The 20,448-nt window shown below is 40.1% G+C and overlaps 1 protein-coding gene across 1 annotated transcript in view; it reads left to right on the forward strand.

Moving 5' to 3' along the window:
* LOC140242652 (uncharacterized) overlaps positions 1 to 20,228 on the forward strand; it is a 40,174-nt gene extending 19,946 nt beyond the window's left edge. The window contains exons 5-12 of the mRNA XM_072322409.1: positions 854 to 5,035; positions 5,839 to 5,940; positions 12,758 to 12,924; positions 13,702 to 13,780; positions 16,222 to 16,353; positions 17,564 to 17,691; positions 18,917 to 19,092; positions 19,889 to 20,228. Coding sequence (XP_072178510.1) covers positions 854 to 5,035; positions 5,839 to 5,940; positions 12,758 to 12,924; positions 13,702 to 13,780; positions 16,222 to 16,353; positions 17,564 to 17,691; positions 18,917 to 19,092; positions 19,889 to 19,986 — 5,064 coding nt within the window. The 3' untranslated portion in view covers positions 19,987 to 20,228. The remainder of the gene's footprint in view (positions 1 to 853; positions 5,036 to 5,838; positions 5,941 to 12,757; positions 12,925 to 13,701; positions 13,781 to 16,221; positions 16,354 to 17,563; positions 17,692 to 18,916; positions 19,093 to 19,888) is intronic.
* Positions 20,229 to 20,448: the final 220 nt, after the last annotated feature.

Genomic DNA, 20,448 nt, shown 5'->3' on the forward strand with positions numbered 1-20,448 from the left:
TTGACTTCACCCCACCAGCTGAGCTTTATGGAGGTGTTTTGTCATTGTTGTTGCTGTGTAAATCATTCAGATCTTGCATGAATGATGTATAAAACCGTAAAGTCAAGTCTTCTTACAGCGATGAAGTGTTACAGGCATTTCCAGCAGCCTCATGATTGCTCCATGTATGTATTATGTATGAAAATCTATCACTTGCCACGATTAAATTCTGTACTTGTAGTTGCCTCAATGTGGAGTCAAGGCAATACTGTTCCATGTCAGGGAAAAAAAATAATCAATGCTGCATGCTTGAATGTGAATTGGAAACAAGTGACAAAGGAGAATATACAGTCAATCTTGCCTAAGTCAAATCTATTTGGACTGAAGAAACAGCTTTGACATAAAGAAAATTTGACTTATATGAGGGATGATAATCGATCATAGATGTAAGAGGGCTTGAAAAGGCCTTCGACTTAGGCAATAAGGTAGACTTCAGTAAGGTTGACTGTATTTCGAAGAGAGTAATTTTGAATTACTGTGGCAAAAGCAAGACATCTACTATTAAGCCGAGTGAGTTTGGAGGAGTGAAAAAGACATGTGGAAAGATCAATATATTTCACATCGTGATATACCCGTATAGATTTAAATTTGTTGGTAAATCAGAGATATTTGTGGCTTCAATTGTTAATGAAGAGTTCCATGTTAGTAAAAGCAATCCTAACATTGTGGAAGATACAGTGTATTTCTGTTCCTGGTATATTGAGTGAGCTACTGTACGAGTAGCACATTCAGATATACCTGTATTTCACATTATGATGAGTAAATGAATGATTTAGAGGTGTGCACAATTTCATCTTTATCTTTATTCACTTAGTTAAGAAGCCTAGAGGCCCTGATGGAATTCCAGCGAATGATTGGTGGTGAGGTGAGGCAAGAGCAGGAGCTGTCGGACACCGCCGAAGATGAGGATGATGACGTGGGAGACGCCAAGTATGAACTGCATGAAGTGACCACGATGGAGCGGCAGGACAAGTTCCTCATCAGGATCCGGAGGAAGAGGGTGATGCCAGTCCTGGAGAAGGAGCAGGAGGAATGCCGAGTTGACCAGGAGAAAAACTCTCTTGAGGATACGGGTGATGACAGAGAGGGTGGTAACCATGGCAGCAACAAACCTGATGAAGATACAAGTGATGACATAGATTGCGGTAACCATGGCAATGAACCTGATGAGGATGTCATGAAGTATTGTGGAAGCATAGAAGGAGATGCTAAAAATGAAGAAGTAGAGGAGGGAGGTGAAGATAACGCAGGAGAAGAAAATGGCTTAGCAGATGAAGAGGAGAGAAATGATGCATCGCCAAAGCATGAACTGGTAGGCAAATATCAGAGGATGGGTAGTGGGGCACATTTGGAGATGCTCAGAGAAGAAGCCCTGTTATCTGATGAGGATAGTGACACAGATTGCTTTCTGCCTGACATCTCAGATGAGGAATCAGAAACAGACATGATGGATGAAGGTGGAAGTAAAGTTTCAAAGGAAGAGAAGGCAGCTGAGAAGGTGGAGGATATTGAGGAGGAACCCAAGGGAATTGAGAAGGAGAATGCAGATCTAGAAGAGACAAAAGGAGAGCTGCAGGAAACTGAGGCGTTGGAGAAGAAGAGTGAGCTAAACAAGGAAAAGGAAGAACTGGAGAAAGAGGGAATAAAAGAAGAAATGGAGGAGGTAGCGGAAGAAGTGGAGGTGCAAAAGAAAGAGAAGGAGGAATTAAAGGAGAAGGAGCCAGTAGAGAAGAAAGAAGATGTGGAGGATGAACGTATGGAGGTAGAGAAGGAGGAGCAAAAGGAGGAGGAGTCAGACAAGGAGAAGTTGGAGGGGAAGAAGGAGCTAGAGGATAGTAAAAGGAAGGTGGAGGATGACAGGATGGAGCGAGAGAAGAAAAAAGTGGAGCTAGAGGAGGAGAAGGCAGTAGAGACGGAAGAGGAGTCAGAGAAGGAAAAGATGGAGGAGGAAAAGGATAAGCTAGAGGAGGTGGAGGATGAAAAGATGGAGTTGAAGGCAGAAGTGCTAGAGAAGGAAAAAGAGCCAGAAAAGGAGAAGGTAGAGGAGGAGAAGGAGGAACTAGAGGAGAAAGAAGAGGAGGTGAAAGATGAAAGGATGGAGCTAGAAAAGGAGGAGTCAGAAAAGGAGACGATGGAGCTAGAGGATGAAAAGGAGGACCTAAAGAAGGCAGAGGAAGAAAAGTTAGAGGAGAAGAAAGAGACGGAGGATGACAGGATGGAACTAGAGAAGGAGGAGCCAGAGAAGAAGGAGGTGGAGCTAAAGGATGAAAAGGAGGAGCTAGAGAAGAAGTATGAGGAGAAAAATGAGCTAGAGGAGAAGAAAGAGGAAGTGGAGGATGCAAAAATGGAGAAGGAGGAGGAGCAAGAGAAGAAGATGGAGCTTGAGGAGGAAAAGGAGGAGCAAAAGAAGATGACAGAGGGGACGAGGGAAGAAAATGAGAAGCTGGAGAAGGAAAAAGAACCAGAGAAGGAGAAGGAGAAATCAGAGAAGGAACTAGTGGAGAGGAAAGAGGAGGTGGAGGATGACAGGATGGAGATAGAGGAGGAGGAGCAAAAGAAGGAGAAGGTGGAACTAGAGGAGGAAAAGGAGGCATCAGAGAAAGAGAGGGAAAAGTTAGAGAAGAAAGAAGGGGTGCAGGATGAAAGAATGGAGCTAGAGAAAGAGAAGGAGCAAGAAACAAAGATGGACATAGAAGAGGGAAAAGAAGAGCCACAGGAAGCAAAAGATAAGCTGGAAAAGGGGAAGAATGAACTTGAAGAGATAAAGGAAAATGTAGGGAAGGAGAAAGAGAGGATTGATGATAAAAGAGAGGAACAAGAGCAGGCAAAGGAGGTGCCAGAGAAGGAGGAGGAGTCAGAGAAGAAGGAAGAAAAGAAAGAGAGTGAGGAACTAGACGTAACTGCAGCTCAGAAGAGGGAGAGGAATCAAGTAGGCAGTGCCGACGAAAGCCAACTTGAAGGAGTATTCACCGAGGATGTGAAAGAACATTCACCCATGACAACAGACGAGAAAGACCAAGAGAGTAAAATGGAAGTAGATGAGCAGGATGAGCCAGAGATATTGAAAGCTAGCACGCAAGAGGGAGGTGAAGCTAGAAAATGCTGTGATGAGGGAAGCACTGATGACAAGAGTAGACAGATTGAACAAGAGATTGGCCATGACGGTGCAGAGGAGACCATCAGAGAAGGCCATGTTGGAAGGGCCGAGGAATGCAAAGAAAGCCAATGCAAAGAAAGCAAAGGAGGAGAGAACACTCCGAAGACCACCATTGCCAGCAGCGAAGAGGTTGATGAAGGAAATAAGGAGGAATGTAAAATGAATGGTGGAGAAAGCTCACAGGATGTATACCACGAAATCGCAGGAGATGCTGTCCAGGTTAGCGAAATGGCAGGAGGCAAGTTGTGCAAAGTGCAGAAAGTTGATCAAAACAAAGAGACTGCAACTATAGAGAAAACTTGCAGCAGTGGAACTGATGAAGAGAGTATGGACGTAGAGACTGGGGAGGATAGAACAGTGACTGGAACACAAGGAGAGGAGAACATGGATGTCACAGATGCGGTTGTTACCAAGGCTGATACACACCCAAGCCAAGACAGTGAGCGTGATGTACAAACGGCAGCACAGATCTCTGTTCCAGAATCTGCTGGCAACCTCCATGGAGAAAAAACACCAGCAAAGGAGTGTGATGATAGGAACATTTTTGAGAGTTTAAGATGTGGTTCGCAGAGTATGTTCAAAAGTGGAGCTAGGGATGTTACCATGGAGGAGGGGGAGAGCCAAAGTGTAACCACTGCAACTGAGGAGAGTTCAGACCAAGGAGTGGACACATCCCAAAGCAAAGGAACCAGTGGAGAGGTGGAAAATGTAGTGAACACAGCAGTCACGGCAGCGAGTGAAGAAGATCCTTCCTCATCAGATCCAGTAGAGTTGGACATTGTGCTCAAATTGAACGGAGAGTTGAGCAATATTCTTGGTTCCATGGCTGTTGAAGGCAGCATTTGCAAAAATGAGCATTCGAGTCACGATACAAAAGAATTCGTGGAGGGGAAAGATGTTGAAGACAGTTCGCCAGCAACCAGTCATAAAACAGGTGCAAAGGAAGCTGTGTCCAAGAGCAATGTTGAACAAAAAGAATTGCCAGCAAGGAAAGCGTATGACAGCAGCACATCCAAGAAGAATGCTGGTAGTGTCAAAGCAACTCCCACATACAATGCAGCTCCAAAAAGAGCCAAGGACCCTGCAACACAAAGAAGCAAAGAATACAGTGACTGCAAACAGCTTGCGAACTTCAGTACAACTAGGAGGGAAGAAAAAGACCAATGTCCAGAGACAAAGGTGGAAGTTGGTAAGGGCAGCAAGTTTGCAAGAGTGGACCAATCAGGGACAGCTCTGCAGAAAGGATCAGTGGTGAATGGAGTGACAGAAGGAAGAAAGAATGAAGGAATAGTAAAAGGAGGAGAAAGGTATGGGACTGGAAGAGAGAGGGCTCCAAAAGAGGGAATGAAAGGAGTCGAGAAACCAGATGCAAGACAGAAGCCTGAAAAGAAGGAAGGTGGCAGCAAGATCCCTGTAAAGAAATTCGAAAAAGTCTCGGGGAACAATGCTATGGAGAGGGTGAGAGAAGGATGGAAAAAATTTTGTGTAGAGAAATTAAGTGCAACTGATGAAGTGGCCAAGCATCCCGAACAGAGAAGTCCAGCAGGTGATGAGCAGAAACCAGTGTCCAAACATGGCTCCGGCAGAGTGGAAACGGACAACAAACTTCCTCAGAAGAAAACGGAGAGAGTCCCTGCAAACAGAGGGACAGAAGGAAGGGATGGAAGAAGGACACAGAAAGGAGGGCTTAAGAGCGAGGCTGGAAGTGATGAACGACAAAGGGGTGGAGTCAAGGACGGGCAGAAAACCTTGGCAAAGCCACCCAGTGAGAGAAAGGCACCTGATGGAAGTGATCCACCAAAGAAATCTGATGGCACAAAGAAATCTGATGCAGCTCAGGTGAATATTGTTATATATTGTTTCTTCTCATCCCTTTCTCCTACACCATCTCAGTACAGGCTTTTAAAGCAACTGCAGAATTGATACCACTTTCAGGCTTCAGATTAATGATAGTAGGCTAATCAATATTTTACGGAGGCCAGTAGAAAGCATCATAAAGAATTAGAGTAAGTTTATAGGGTATGCGTGGGTGATCTACCTGTGTGAATAGTTGTGTAAGAAGAAAAGTGCATATCCTTCCCCCCCCCCCCCCCATCTGTACTCTTTGGGTAATCTTGTGTAATTCACTCCTTATCTCCCCTCAACCTGGAAAGGATGAAATTTAGAAGAGACAGACCTACTGTATCCTGGTTTACTACTGTGCTACAAAATACTGTAAAACACAATATTTTAACGGCATGAAATTTTTGCGAATTGGAGCTGACAGCCTTTTTTACGGCATGAAATTTTCGCAAGTTGCCTCTAACATTCAATGCATATAATGTAGACAAGAACTTTCGCATGCATTTTAATTCACGAAATTAAAATGCACACAAACATTCCTCGTTTTACAGTACACATGTATTGATTTGTAAAGTTCAGAAGTCCAGGAAAACATTATGGTAGCTGCCAATGCACCTCAACCAAACAAAGAAGTTTTTCTATTTGTTGCTTTCTTAGCAGAATTTATACTCGTATGACAATCATAAGGTCAGCCATATTGTCAACCATATCTTTAAAAATGTTCAATTAGTGTAAACCAAAACTGGGTTAAATGTTCGTATGTTTCTATACTAATGGTGATTTCTCTTTACATCTGTAAGAATAAACCTAAGAAAGTGGAGGGAGACCCCAGTGGCGCAACTAGGTCCAGTCCTGGGTCAGACGAACTATATCAAGGATTGCAACGGTTCCTAAAGAGCGGGGTAAGTAACAACTGTCGCCATGGTGGTGTGGCATCGCAATGTTCATGCAGGTGTACAATGTCATAATGTGTGCATGTGTTCAGTCGAAGTCTTATGTGTTTCATCTCACATACAGTTTATCCATGTATTTTGCAAGAATTAATTATATTTTGCAAATTGGGAGGTGTGAGATGTAGAGTGGCTGCTACAGACAGGTGGCTGCTACAGACAGGTGGGTGCTAAGACAGGTTGGACTGTCTTGTATTGTGTCCTCGAGTAAGACCTGTAAAAGGCATGATACCCGTAAATGCAAATAAATCAACCTGTGGAATATGATGTGCTGTAACGAAATGACTAAGTAGTCGGGCCATACTGAAGATATTGTCACATGCATGTAGTATCACCCATCTTTTTGGAAAGGGCCGTAACCCATATCCGCCGGTCACGTAATGCAGTTTATAGGCTGGTGGTGCTGGAGGCTATTTCACGTACGTTCACTAAACTGTGCTGTCTCAAATTCAAGGTGATGTCATCGACACTTATGAAAAGAAAACTATGGAAAACTATATATCAATTGAAAGAGAAAGAAATGGCCTTTCATACTGTTTTATAATAAGATGTAAATCAGTGTACTGTCATGAATTATGTGGTGTCATATGATCTTTATTTTTTGCTTGATTTACATATTTGTGAATAATCATATTGCTTATTCAAAAGAAACCACTAATGAAAAATATCCATAACCTTTATACAGAAAAATAACTATCAATTTTGAAATCTTAATAATGTAAGATTCAGATGGTATATGACTCATAGGGTATAAAGCTTACAAATGTGAAGAAATATTGAATAAGAAATTGAAGATCTGCGTTCTGCGGACTATGATGGTCTATAAACTCATAAACACTATGGATGGGACTACAGTAAAGTAGGCCTATATGTATGTGTACAGCAATGTTGATCTCATGTAGATGTAGACCTATTCTGTCAGCAGCAGCCAGCTGTAAACCTCAAAAATGAATACACATCCAAATGAAAATATTGTTAACAGGAAGTGATGCAAAGGACTGTGGGATATCAGGTCAGAGTTCACAGGCTACAATAAGCTGTATAAATGACATCATCATCCAAGCCATTTGTGCTACGGATTATTCTGTAGATTGGGGTTTGCAGCGTTTGCGCGAACTACGGGATATCCCGTAGATTGGCGGATGTGGGTTAATAGTTTGTGCATTTTTTTTAAAGTCATTCTTAGCATAGATAAAATACCAAACCCTAATCAACAGTTGTAAAGCCACTCTTTATGCACACATTCCAAACTAATCGTGACTTCTCCCAATTATGTTGTTGTTGTTTTAAAGAACAGAAGAGAGAGAAAAAAATCTTTTTGGAACATTAGTAATCCACCAAGCATCTTACCTACCATACCACAGGTACATGTACCATAGGTAGAATGAAGATTGCATGGTGTCAGATGTCATTGAAGTAGGGCAAGCCTTGGAGTAGCTCCAGGACAAGTTTACAGGTTGTCATGGTAACAGTTATCCAATATGGATGCAACTTGATGAGGAGCTGAACAAATAATGGATGCTGCTAGTGATGTGGTAGTCATCATAGTTTATTGTCAGATGTTCTTCCGCTGTTCTTCAGAGCTCTTGTAAGCAATCTAGGGGATGGCCACTAAAGAGGCTTGTGTGATATGGAGAATGACATTGTCATAGCAACCTGGAAGATGAAAAGCCTGTAATTATCCCCCCCTGGCACTTGAGATTTCATCAGAAGAAGAAGAGAGATTGGAATCAAAGCTTATTGAATCCGAGTGTCTAATTTCAGATGTCAGCAAAGTCAATTGACAAAAAGTCGGCTGCAAAAGGGAGATAAAATGTGTCAAAGTAGACCATAAATGAAATCAGTATTTCACAGTATTAAAGGGGATGGCTAGTAACCGATCAGTGGGAATCAGTGAGAATGCTGAGGGATGATTGTTCCAATCCTTGTGGGACCACTAACCAGGCATGCTAACCTTGAAACATTAAATTGCACATTACTTGAATATGAGACCATTCTGAAGCAAATAATTTTCACACAACAGTAGATATATAATGTACTCTTAAATGAATCCCACAAGGATTGGAACAATCATCCTCCAGCATTCCCACTGATTCCCACTGATCAGTTACTAGCCATCCCCTTTAAGTGGCCTATATAAATACTGGTCAATGATTGGTCATAGTGCATTCACATGACTAATGCAGTGAGGCTCGAAATTGTAGTTTAGTGTGCAGTGATGGCACACCAGGTATGATTTCAGACTGGTTGCTGATGTGGCTAGAATGATATGATCTGTATTCATGTAGGCCATATAATATAATAGATACCTGTACATGTATTGCCTTCTCCATCTGTGTAATGTAATAAAACTTGATAGTTCCTATGGAGTTGGGGGTATCTCCCGTAATCCCCTCCCCCCCCCCCCCACACACACACACACACAAAGGAGCTTTGCATTTCTAGAATTGAGACTCAACGATCTGGTGCACACTTTGGGCGAAATGAATTGGATATAATATGTGCATCAAAGCGTACACCCCTTGGTAACGGTTGACTCCTGGCATGATGCTTCAGCTGCGTGTGTACGTACATCAGTAGAGTTCAGTGATAAAGCTGTATACAATATCTTTACAGTGTAACATGTTTTCACCTGACAGTTATGTATTAGCCAAAAACCACATATTTATGTAAGTGAGCCGAGTTGATGATGTCATCACCTCACAGTGTTTACCCTGATATCATTGCATCCCATTATGAACTGCGGTTTCTTCGCCAGTCAGCACATATGCACTGAGACTAGCTGTCAATGGACAGTGATTGGGTAATCCTATTAGTGTTCCATTACTGTCTCCCATTAGCCCTCCTGTAGGGAGATGCTATTAAGGGGTTTTGAGCAAACGGACGAGTACTTTATGGGTTGCAGTTACAATTACAGCAGCTGCTTGTTTCCCTGGGAAATGTAAACAGAAAGACAGTAAAAGGGGATAGCAAGTTACTTCACTGATATGGTATTATTGTTGTCGTTGTCGTTGTTGTTGTTATTATTATTATTATTATTATTATTATCACTATCATCACCATCATCATCATCATCATCATCAATGTCATCATAATCAGTATTGTTGTTATTGTTGCAAGTATCATTATTAAGTGGTAAATCATGTCATATCATCATATCATTTTGATGGTACATAATCATAAAATACAATATGGCATGAATATGTACAGAACTTAGAATAAGTTGTGTAACTGTGATGCCTTGCATGCACTTTATGAGGTGCTCTGGGAATAAAGAAAAAACAAGAATAAAAGCCCAATGGCCATAAGCTTTCTCCCCTCCCCCCCCCCCCCACCCCCACCCCCTCGATGAAAATGCAAAGAGACAGATTTGGCCCAAGAGCATAGGAGTGTACAGTGTAAGGTGCTATTAAACTGTGCAGAGTATGGGGAAACCACACTTTAACAAGCTATCTTACAATGAGCTACCACTTTTAATGAGTTGTACTAAGTGGCCCCCTGATTTTCCATTACTATATTTTGCTCGTCTCGTTATTGGTATGCTTAAGAAGAGTATGCCAGTTATAACTAGAGAAGCACTCTGAGAGCGCAGACCTCCGCCAAGCATGCAGCTCATTTCCACCACTGATCTTGTTCTTCCATAGAGATATCAGTGATTTCCACCCATATGTACTTATAGCATTGTGTGCTGAAAGTCACCAGATTTCTCAATATAGAAGCCTTTGTTACGTCATGAACCCCTCAGCTGCACGGCGCGCCTCGCCCTAGCAGAAACTAGAGCACGCACTTTAGTGCGCGCATGCAAACCTCAAATACGCGCAGCCTGAACTCCCAAGTTCATCGACCCTACCTGCCAAAATATCAAAAATCCTTCAGAAATTCCCCAAAAATTCTTGCATCACTACCAAAATTTACTCATCTGTTACTTGTATCATTCTAAACCTTTCCTGCAAGTTTCATCCAAATCCGTTAACTACTTTTTGAGTTATTTTGCACACAGACAAACTAACTAACTAACTAACTAACTAACTAACGAACAAACACACAAACCAACAGTAACAAAAACATTACCTCCTCCCTTGGCGGAGGTAACAAGGTAGAATCAGGGGTCTTGGTGACCTTGTTTTAATGGGATTTCCTCATGTTATGGGCAATTCCATGGGAATGTGGACATGGCACTAAAATTTCAAGTTTATTATATTGCAAAAGAATTACTCATTATGTATTACCCATATATTGAAGTTGAAAAAACTCAAAGAATTATATCAATCAGTCAAATATTTCCCGAGAAACAGCTACAAATGTTCAAGACAATTTTTCAGTCATCCAAATTGCTAAAATGCATGCTTAACTTGATATACATTTTTTTTTAAAGAAAAATTCTGCTAGCACTTCAGTTAATTCATTTTAAAGAAGTAGATTGGTTCTACTTCAGTCTCCCATGAGAAAATTTCTATACCACCTTCACAAAATTTTTATCACCACCTTAAAGTGCAGCCCTTGAGCCATGTAACGCGAGTTACCGAAACAAGAAATATTTTTCATTCTGAAGGAAGCAGTGGAGGTAATTTGTTGGGAATCATAATTTTCTAAATTCATCACACCCTGATACTGTACACAGGATGTTGACTTGAATAAACACTGTCATCACATTAAAAAATGTCAATGAAAAGTGTAACGGGAGTTACCATGTAACGCGAGTTACCGGTATGTAACGCGAGTTACCGACTATAAACACAAGTTTCCACCAAAGTAAGCAAATTTTAACACTAAAATTGAGCTATATTATGGTGAAAACAATTAAATCGAGTGTTGTACACACTATGCTGGACTGAAACAAAGGAGAGTAGCCTAATAAACTGTGATTGTATAATACTAGCATCAAGGCCACTGATCACATGCCACATTGAGGAGTCTAGCCAGGCTTTCACTGCATGTGTACATGTACATCCAGCAGTGAACGAGGTTAACCTAAAATTTATCTTCTGAAATTCCTGCATTAGTATTACAGAATTTTTATTACAGAATGCTATAAAGCAGCAAGTGTTGGTTCTAATCCTTATTCAGTGGTCTAGTGAAAATGACGCCTGTCCGGAGATCAGGAGGTTGTGGGTTCGAATCCGGCCTGCTCAAGTATGTGTGCCCATGATTTTTATCATGGCTACTAATAAAACACTGACCAATTCAGTTTTTATTATGTTGATGTAGGGCAATTTGTCAATTAGTGGCAATAATAACATCTCAATGAAAGAATTTCATGAATTTGAATAATTACGCAGTACCCGCTGCATGATATAAGGATTAGAACCAACACTTCCTGTCGGGCGGAAGTTCGGTGGTCTAGTTCCGAGATGATGCCCGTGCGGAGATCAGGAGGTCTTAGTTCGAATACTGCTCGAGTATGCACGCCCATGACTTTTTTTATCATGGCTACTACTAAAACACTGATCAACTGAGTGCTTAATAAATTTAAGTTGATGTAGGGTAATAAGCCAGTTCGTAATTACACTGTAGATCATGTACACATTGTTACAAATTACCTTTCTTTTCTCTCAGTTGGTTCAGCACTTCACTCTTTTTCAAAGCAGCATAATGCATAAAACTTGCCCGACATAACAATTTATGGAATTCATGTTCAAGAAAAGAATGAACTTGCATTTGGATCAGGGGATCAGAATACTCCCATCAGTTTACAATTTAGCAAGCATCCATTTCATTGTTTTGTATTGAATGCAGTAACAGCTTATTTCCTTTTATGCAAAATACCATTCTTGCTGTCAGGTGGATGTGCTGGCAAGCATCATTTAGATAAGGATCACATGAATAATCATCGCATCACAGATGCTTATATCAGTGAATTTACAAACCAAAATGCCTGTTGGTACAAATGAACTTTTTCTGCTCATGCGCAAAGTGGAATTACGAACTGGTCTATTTGTCAATCAGTTGCAAAGATATTAGAGTTTTCAAAAAGACAGGATTTTAATTTTTGAAAGATTGTAGGCTTTTTTTGTAAACTTGTCGATAGGGTTTGATACTTTTATGTTTTGTTTTTTAAAAATTTCAACATCTTTCATTTTTACACTCTGAAAATTATGTACTTATACACCTAAATCATCTGGGTATGTATATTGAAACATATTCAGGGTCTCTATGAGGAGTGAAGCTCTTTTTAGTCTTAAACACATTCTTCTCTATCAATTGGGTTGATTAGTAAAATATTTGTTTAACATTTATTCATTTTACTATGTACTAAGCATCTCTCAAAATATTCAACACAAGATTCAGTGCCATCAGAACAGTTGTATGTCATCAATTTATGTCACCCTGTGTTAGTGGACATAATGTAACGCGATACGTAACGCGAGTTACCGATATAAAGGCTCCCTACATTTTACCAGGTCATTGTTACTTAACTTTGATAGTGTTAATTCATGAGTCCTAACCCACTACCAATTCAAGGTAGGAAAACTTTTATCAGGATTGTCTAGTATGAGGAGACTTTCCAAAAAGAGGCCTTTATAGAATTGACCATGTCCTTTTTGTGTAACGCGAGTTACCAAAATTAAATGATTCAAGAATCCCAACATGTTTGTCCTTTATTTTTCTTTTTGGATTCATTTAGTTGGTGTATATCTACTTAACCAATGATGAAAAAAGTAACTTGTGGATCCTTCCAATTACAAAGATATTGGTACATTATTCCATAAATGTACCCATTATTTGTAACGCGAGTTACCGTGGAATTGCCCTTATGTTCTGACTACAGCTGACGATCGCCAAGGTTGGTTACCTGAGGCGGTTCCTTGAGAGCACCCATGAGGAGTGTCAGATTGAGACATGTACCACTCTCACCAGGTTCATGGACAGCAACGATGCCAAGATCAGCCGCGTGGTGCAGACTGGATTCTGCCCTCGCTTGGTGGAGCTTTTAGGGTGAGAGAACTCCCTCATTTTTAACCCATTGAGGACGAGTCCCGAGTACACTCGGGCAAGTGTATATGAGAAATGCATGTTGTAGCAAAATCAGTCCATCCTCAATGGGTTAAGGTCAATTTTATCTTATTTTTATACCTCAGTTGATGAATTCTTGATTCTGACTAGTTGAAATGTGCTGCTAAAATTAAACAGTTGAATTCAGCTCCTTAGTACCAAATTACCCCATAGTACTAAACCACCCTCTTTTCATTCATATTAGTGTGTATGTACATGTACTCTAAATGGTTGATTAAGATCCTTCAGGGCAATAATATCCAGCAGTGCATGGTAAAGTAGTCCACATCTGTGTACTGTAAGAGGATCCAGGGAAGAATTTTTAGAGAAAAAAAAATAAACAGAAAAAAAAAAAAATCACTGTTGACAACTATGATCGCTGTGCCCCTGTGTTTACTCAGCTGGAATAAGATGTTCATGTTATTGCAAAAGATCTGCTGGAAAACCATTGATTTATCAATCTCTGATGTATGAGGCCTTCTTAAGAGATAGGGATTTTAGAACAGTTGCAACATACAAGGGATAGTTTCCATGGAAACAGCAAGGCATCAGTATAAAATCAGTTTTGAGCATTTCAGATAATACAGAGGGAACTGCAGTCATTGCTAGTTTACAATAATTGCAGTAATTTAGATCCAAAATGAAGTCTAGATATCAACATGTTTGATGCTGTATAACTCATTCCAAACCTCTCCCTGATGTGTTGCGTTCCCAATACAGAAGTCCATCTCTGGACGTGGTGTCTGCGGCCCTCCTGTCGGTCAGCCACATAGTGTCCGGGAACGAGGAGCAGACACAGGTATCATCTTTCTGACCAATTTGTGACTGTTTTTGTAGTTAATCCTCCAATTTAAAAAGATATATTTTTGGGGGGTTTGTTTGTCTGTTGTGTGTTTGTTAGGTTGTTGTTGTTGTTTAGTTTTTTTTTTTTATGCCTCCGCCACGAAGTGGTGCCGGAGGCATTATGTTTTCGGGTTGTCCGTCCGTCCGTCCGTCCGTCCTTCCGTCCGTCCGTCCGTCCTTCCGTCCGTCCGTCCGTCCGTCCTTCCGTCCGTCTGTCCGTCCTTCCGTCCGTCCGTAATGAATTTTGTGGACAAGGTAACTATCAAAACCTGTTGAGGTATCCTAATGAAACTTGGCATGTATGTGTATTAGGGGGTGAAGTTGTGCCTATCAACTTTTGGGTGCACATGCTCAAGGTCAAAGGTCAAAAGGTCAAGGTCAAATACATAAAATTTCACTATTTCCACCATATCTATTGAATGCCTGAAGATATTTTCTTGAAACTTAGTGTATACATGTATTACCCAATTAAGATTCTCTGGTGAAAGTTTGCGTCATGAGGTCAAAGGTCAAAGGTCAGAAGGTCAGGGTCAAATACATGAAATTTCACTATTTTCGCCATATATATTGAATGCCTGAAGATATTTTCTTGAAACTTAGTGTATACATGTATTACCCAATAAAGATTCTCTGGTGAAAGTTTGGGTCATGAGGTCAAAGGTCAAAGGTCAAAAGGTCAAGTAAAAATATCAAAACTTCTTTTTTTCTCGGTGCCTTGGAAAATTGTTCAAGGTATCTTCATGGAACATAGTATATACATGTACTGACTTGAAGTGATTATCTAGAGAATGTAGGGTTCATGGGGTCAAAGGTCAAGTGCAACACTTCAAAATTTTACTATTTCCCTCATATTTATGCAATGCCAGCAGGGTTATTATTTTTTTACACTTGGTGTATGCATGTGTAACCTAATAGAAATTCTCTGGAAAGTTTTTTTTTTTTTTTTTTTTTTTTTGCCTCAAAGGTCAAAAGGTCGAAGATCAAGTGAAAGTGCTGAACTAACTTTTTCCTCCATATCTCGAAGTGGCTCAAGTTATCTTGAAACTTAGTACATATTATGCATGTTCTATCTGAAAGTGATTATCTTATGAATTTTAGGGTCAAGGGCCAGGTGAAAATGGTAACAATTTACTATTCAATTCAGAAATTGCACTTTTTCTCCACACCTTTACCTTGAAAATTACTCAATGCCTAAATGTATGAATGGGTCAAAGTCAAGTTAAAGTCCTTAAATCCCTAGATACATGCTCTCCTATTCATCCAATTAAACCTAGGTCAAGGAAGGTGAACTTTCAACACATTTGTGACAAACTTGTCATTTCAATATTTTGCCAATTTTGTGAAAATGTAATCACACATTGTCCACATGTACTATCTAGACCTATTGGGAAAATCATGCATTATGGCGGAGGCATACCAGTCGCCAAAGCGACATTTCTAGTTTTGTTTTTTTTTTGTTTTTTTTTTTTGGGGGGGGGGAGTTGAAATAAGTAATTGATGAGTCACAATTGTATCATGTACCACCATATATTTCAAATAGCAGCATTGATTTTGCTTCATCATATGCTTGGAATATTTCCAAACAAGCTGTTATTGCTCTCCCAGTGGGCGTATAAGAATGTTGGTTTTCATACTCAGATGATGTTCAGATATTTTTATTGCTTGACTGAGAAAGAAAGAGAGAGTGTTTGAGAAAATGTATTCATAATGGTATATGTCAATTCACAGTATTATGCTCTGCTCACTCAGTATTTAGCATGCCCCCCCCCCCCAAAAAAAAAGTAAATAAAAGCTGTATTAACAAAAAATAAAGGTTTTTTTTTTTTTTAACAGTTTGTTGCTTCATTTTGATGAAGGTGTGCAAATTTGTTTTTTTTTTAATTCACTAAGCTCGTATCCAAAGAGAAAAGTTTGGTTTTGTTAAAAATCCTGAAGAAGTTATTTCCAATATTTTTCATCTTTGTGGATGGGAATGATGTTATACTTTGTATTAGTTTGTTGTTTTTTTCATTAAAAAAATTATATATATTTAATAGTCTCGATGTAATGATAACATTATGCCATCATTTACTGTAGGAGATCTTTTCTAGAATGTCCTTCATCATTTACTGTAGTAGATCCTTGCTGCAATGTTCTGCATCATGTACTGTGATAGATTTTTTCCCCCTAGAATTCTGCTGATCAGAATGGTTTCCTGCAGTTGTTTTATCTTTCTAACACAGTTCAATTATATTTGCTCCTACGACAATTGCTCCCATGAAATATCTGCACGCTAAGCCAAACAAATTCTACAAGATAAGACTGGAGCAGTTGTCACTGGAGCAAATGTTGTGTCACCTTCTGATACATCTGAAGTGGTTTACTACCATAAAATGATGGTATGTGTGTTGATTGCAGGCTGTCCTGGCGTGTTCCCCCTTGCCCAAGTTCACAAGGTTGCTGGACAGGGACCGCTTCACTAGCGCCGTCCGTAAAGAGGCGTGTCTGGCGCTGTCCAACATCACGGCCGGCACCAGCCAGCAGATTCAGGTGAGGCATGAGTGCAAAGACTCCTACGATGATGATTACTGTACTATTCCTGTTTGACTTTCTCGCATATTACTATTAAAGGTGCATAGACCCGGTAGTTGCGGGGGCGCTGTTGGATGATAGTGCCGATCACCGTTAGCATTGATACGAAGATTGCCAAAGGTGAGCTGTCACCAAGAGTAAAGCACGTAGGTGTTGCTAGTTAACATTGCCCTTGTTGTCTTCTCTGCGCATCACGCAGTTTGTAGTGATGCCAGGGTGCGTGCATATGTGCTTCTTAGTATGACGTCACAAAAGAAGTTTGCTAAAGCTGTCATCCCCCTTAGCCGAATCATGAGCCGAACTGTGATCGGACCACTGACTACAGTGTATCGAACTTCTTCGGACTCATGGAAATGGGTCATAGCGTAAGCGCTAAAGGGGAGTCGATAACATAGGTCTCTGTAGGAAACTTGCGCTGTGCGCCCCCGTACGTATTTGACTAAACCACCGGGTCCATGTGCCTTTAAAGGAGAATTCTATCTTGATACCATGTTGCTTTGTACGAAAACAGCAAAATCAGAGAAGCAGACTAGTGAAAATTTTGGGAGGAAATCGGACACACACAAAAATAGTGATGAATTGTTAATGTTATAGATTAAAACGAGTTTAATAGCAACCCTGTGTGACCTGGTAGTTGAGTAGCTCTCTATTCTGTTCGTACTCAAAAATTTACCCGTTTTCATTTTCTTCCAGAGAAAAAACTTTCTTCAGACCTGTTCTTTGTATAGGATGTTAAGAATAATAAGTTTTTCTGTGTCCTCCTCAGCAGATAATTTTTGTCTCTGTCAGAATATCTTAGAAAAATGAAAATTATTGAAATCCTCTTCACAAAACAAATGGAGAGTTGCTCATTCTTTCTTTGTTGGAACATAAATATCACAATTTGTTATATTGGGCAAGCTTCTTCTTTCATTTGAAGGAGCTAGGCAGTGTAGTAACTCTGTTGTAGCCAGCTCACGGTGACGGGGTTTGGGTTTCCGAGGTCCAGGTTGTTGGGTGGGGGGAAAATAGGGCACTCATTAATATATCACTTTGAAAGCAAGTGAAGGGCCTAACCAACTGAAAAAAATTTGCCTATGAGCTAACAACAGACTATCTCCTAGAACAAGGGTAAAAGGTCATACTGATCATCCTGTCTGTCTGTCTGTTTGTCTGTATGGTCAATCAGTCCTTGATTGATGCTGGCCTGATTCCCGTTCTGCTGGACACCATGGAGCAGGACCACTTCTATGTCCAGTACGAGGCCACGTGGGCAGTGGCCAATGCTACGGTCAATGGACGGCCAGAACAGATCAGGTGGGTGTGTTGATAGAGACAATTTGCAGCTAACCTGCAGTGATTTCTGAATTCCTATAGTGTCTTCTAGCTTCTCATCCTTCTCCATCCCACTTTGGCTCCTACAATTTTTTTTTTTTAAAGGGACTGTACAGTACTGGTTGAGGTAGGGATTCATGTTTTGAATATTCCTAAGTGAGATAATGAAGCCTCTTATGAAATATGAAAGAGCATGTAATTTTAAGAAGGATTCAACGTTTATTTGATGAAAATTGGTTTTCAAATGGCTGAGATATCAAAAAAAGTGCTAATAATAAAAGGCGACATGCCACAACTTTATTAGGATCTCTTTGTTTCACCATGTTTTTGGATATCTCAGCCATTTCAAAACTGATTTTCAACGAATAAACTTTTGATACCCCTTAGAACTGCATGCTCTTTGACATCTCATAGAGTGGTTTCTGAATATCTCGCAAAACGTTAAAAGCTAAATCCTCATCTCGACCAGAATTGTACACACCCTTTAAAGGCCCAGTTAGATCAAGTATCGATCATTTTTAATCATATTCTCGGCCAAAATTGCGGCCCACCTGCAAGAGCTTGCGGCCCACCAGTTGAGAAGCACAGTTCTAGATCTTCCAGAACCAGAACTCTGAAAGTAGCTCCGTAGTAGCAGACCTGCCATGTAAGGCAGTCGGAATTAAATGTCACGTTCGGAAGGTCATGTTCCTATAATGAATACAAATAATGGATCCATCTTTTTGGCTGAGGTGATATCCTCTCTTTGTGCAGATCTAAAGTAATGTGAGGGCTGCTGGCCATGATTGATGAAGTAGCAAAATGTTTGAGGAGATACTTTCGGTCATTAGATCGCTGACATGTACATTCATATCACTGAGAGCAATGCAGCAGTTTTCAATGTTATTGCCAATTTCATAAATCCTTTATATGCACTACTGTATAAGCTGATATTTTTGCGTACAGATATTTTCGCATATGAACAGGTCATGGACATTTTTGCAAGATGTTTTTGTGAATTGACACCTGTAAGTGCATTAGTAACCTAGGGCATGGCAGATTTTTCACATGTTCAATTCGCAGTCCAAAAGTGATTCGCGAAATTCGCAAAAATTAGACCCTCGTGAAAATAACAGCTTATACAGTATCATATTTTTCATGGCAGTTGAAACTGATTTTGCCAAGCTTTATTCTTTGAAGAAGTGTCTCGTCATTTCGTCTTCTCTAGATATATTGTGGAGCAGGGCTTCTTTCGGGCTTTCTGTGCGGCCCTGAAGCACAGCAACGAGGTCTTGGTCCAGATAGCCCTGGATGCCATCCACAACGTCCTCAAGCTGGAGAGGGGGTCCAGGAACGGTCAGCGTGGTCAAGGCCAGTACTGCCTGCTGGTCAGGAAGTATGGAGGTCAGTGTCGTAGCTCTCCGCCCCCACAGACCTCTTCCCCCTTCAGTGGTCTGGTGCTTTATTCATCTGTTTTACCTTTTGTCAATCAGTGGAAGTATGTCATGAGTTAGAAAGGATGTTATCTTTCATATGAGCTCTTTGTTATTCAAACATATATTGTCTGTAGGTAGTGCTCTCCCATCATAACAATTATAGTTATAACAAAATTCTTGTTACAATGAAGTAAAAATTCATGTCCTAAAATTTTCATCTATATATATGTTTTTTTTATACTTTACCGTTCAGCTGTAACGAAATTTCAATATAACAAGGAAAACTGCCGATCTCAAGGACTTCACTACAACAGGACTTACCTGCATACAATTGATTTTATTTTCTATTTTTGCAGGATTTTCAAAAGCTTCTTGATTTTTCAATTCACAACTTATTCGTAAATTGCAACATATTTTACAAGATTTAAGTCCCTGTTTTTCCTCTCTTAAATTGGCAATACTGGTTCATAAGATTAGACTAAACCCGCAAGGTATGGAGGAGGTGCTCTTACACTGCGTTTAAAACACAAATAATAATGATAGTATAATTCTCTGGTGTGGTGCTTTATCCGTTTATTGTACCTTTTATCATTCATAGGAAGTATTTCAAAAGATAGAATAGAACATTTCCTTCATTATTTGTTGTTGTTTTTTACACATATGAACATCATACTAAGTCCATAAAATTGGATGTCTGAAATTAATTCATGGCAGTGTCTGAGAGTGCCTTTTAGCAGTGTTGTGTTTTCCCTGTGTTTATCCAGGCCTTCGACTTATCAACAATGCCAGGAGTAAGGGCCCAAACTTTGTCAGGAAAAAAGCAGAGAACATCCTGTTGACGTTTTTCAAGGATTATCTGTAGCTCTCAACTCCCTCATCATTCCAGATTGGGGCATCTCGAACAACTCTATGGGAAACCTTGCTACACTACATTAATACAATGAAAGGCTGCCCCTTGGAGGTTTTTCCATTCCTGTGTACTTGCCATGTCTGTTCAAGACCAGGGAATTGTTAAAAAACATGTCAGTACCTGGGCTTGGCCTTGCTTAGCTCCTTATGTCTCTGTCAGATTTTGTTCCAGACAATGAAATTAATTTGGTATATAACCTATGCGATTTGTTAAGCTTGCAAATGCTTGTAGTTTGTCTTCATTTGTTTTTCCATGTTCTTACATGAAGAGCTGGAATCCAATGACATTTATTCTTTCTGTATTTTACTTCTGTTTTTTGTTTTTGTTTTTATTTTGGTTTTTGTTTAAATGTCAAGAATGTTGGAAGTAGACCTCAAAATTCCTAGACGATATCTACTTCTTCCACCTTTTCCT

The sequence above is a fragment of the Diadema setosum genome, chromosome 19, assembly GCF_964275005.1.
Source record: "Diadema setosum chromosome 19, eeDiaSeto1, whole genome shotgun sequence".
Taxonomy (NCBI): Eukaryota; Metazoa; Echinodermata; class Echinoidea; order Diadematoida; family Diadematidae; genus Diadema; species Diadema setosum.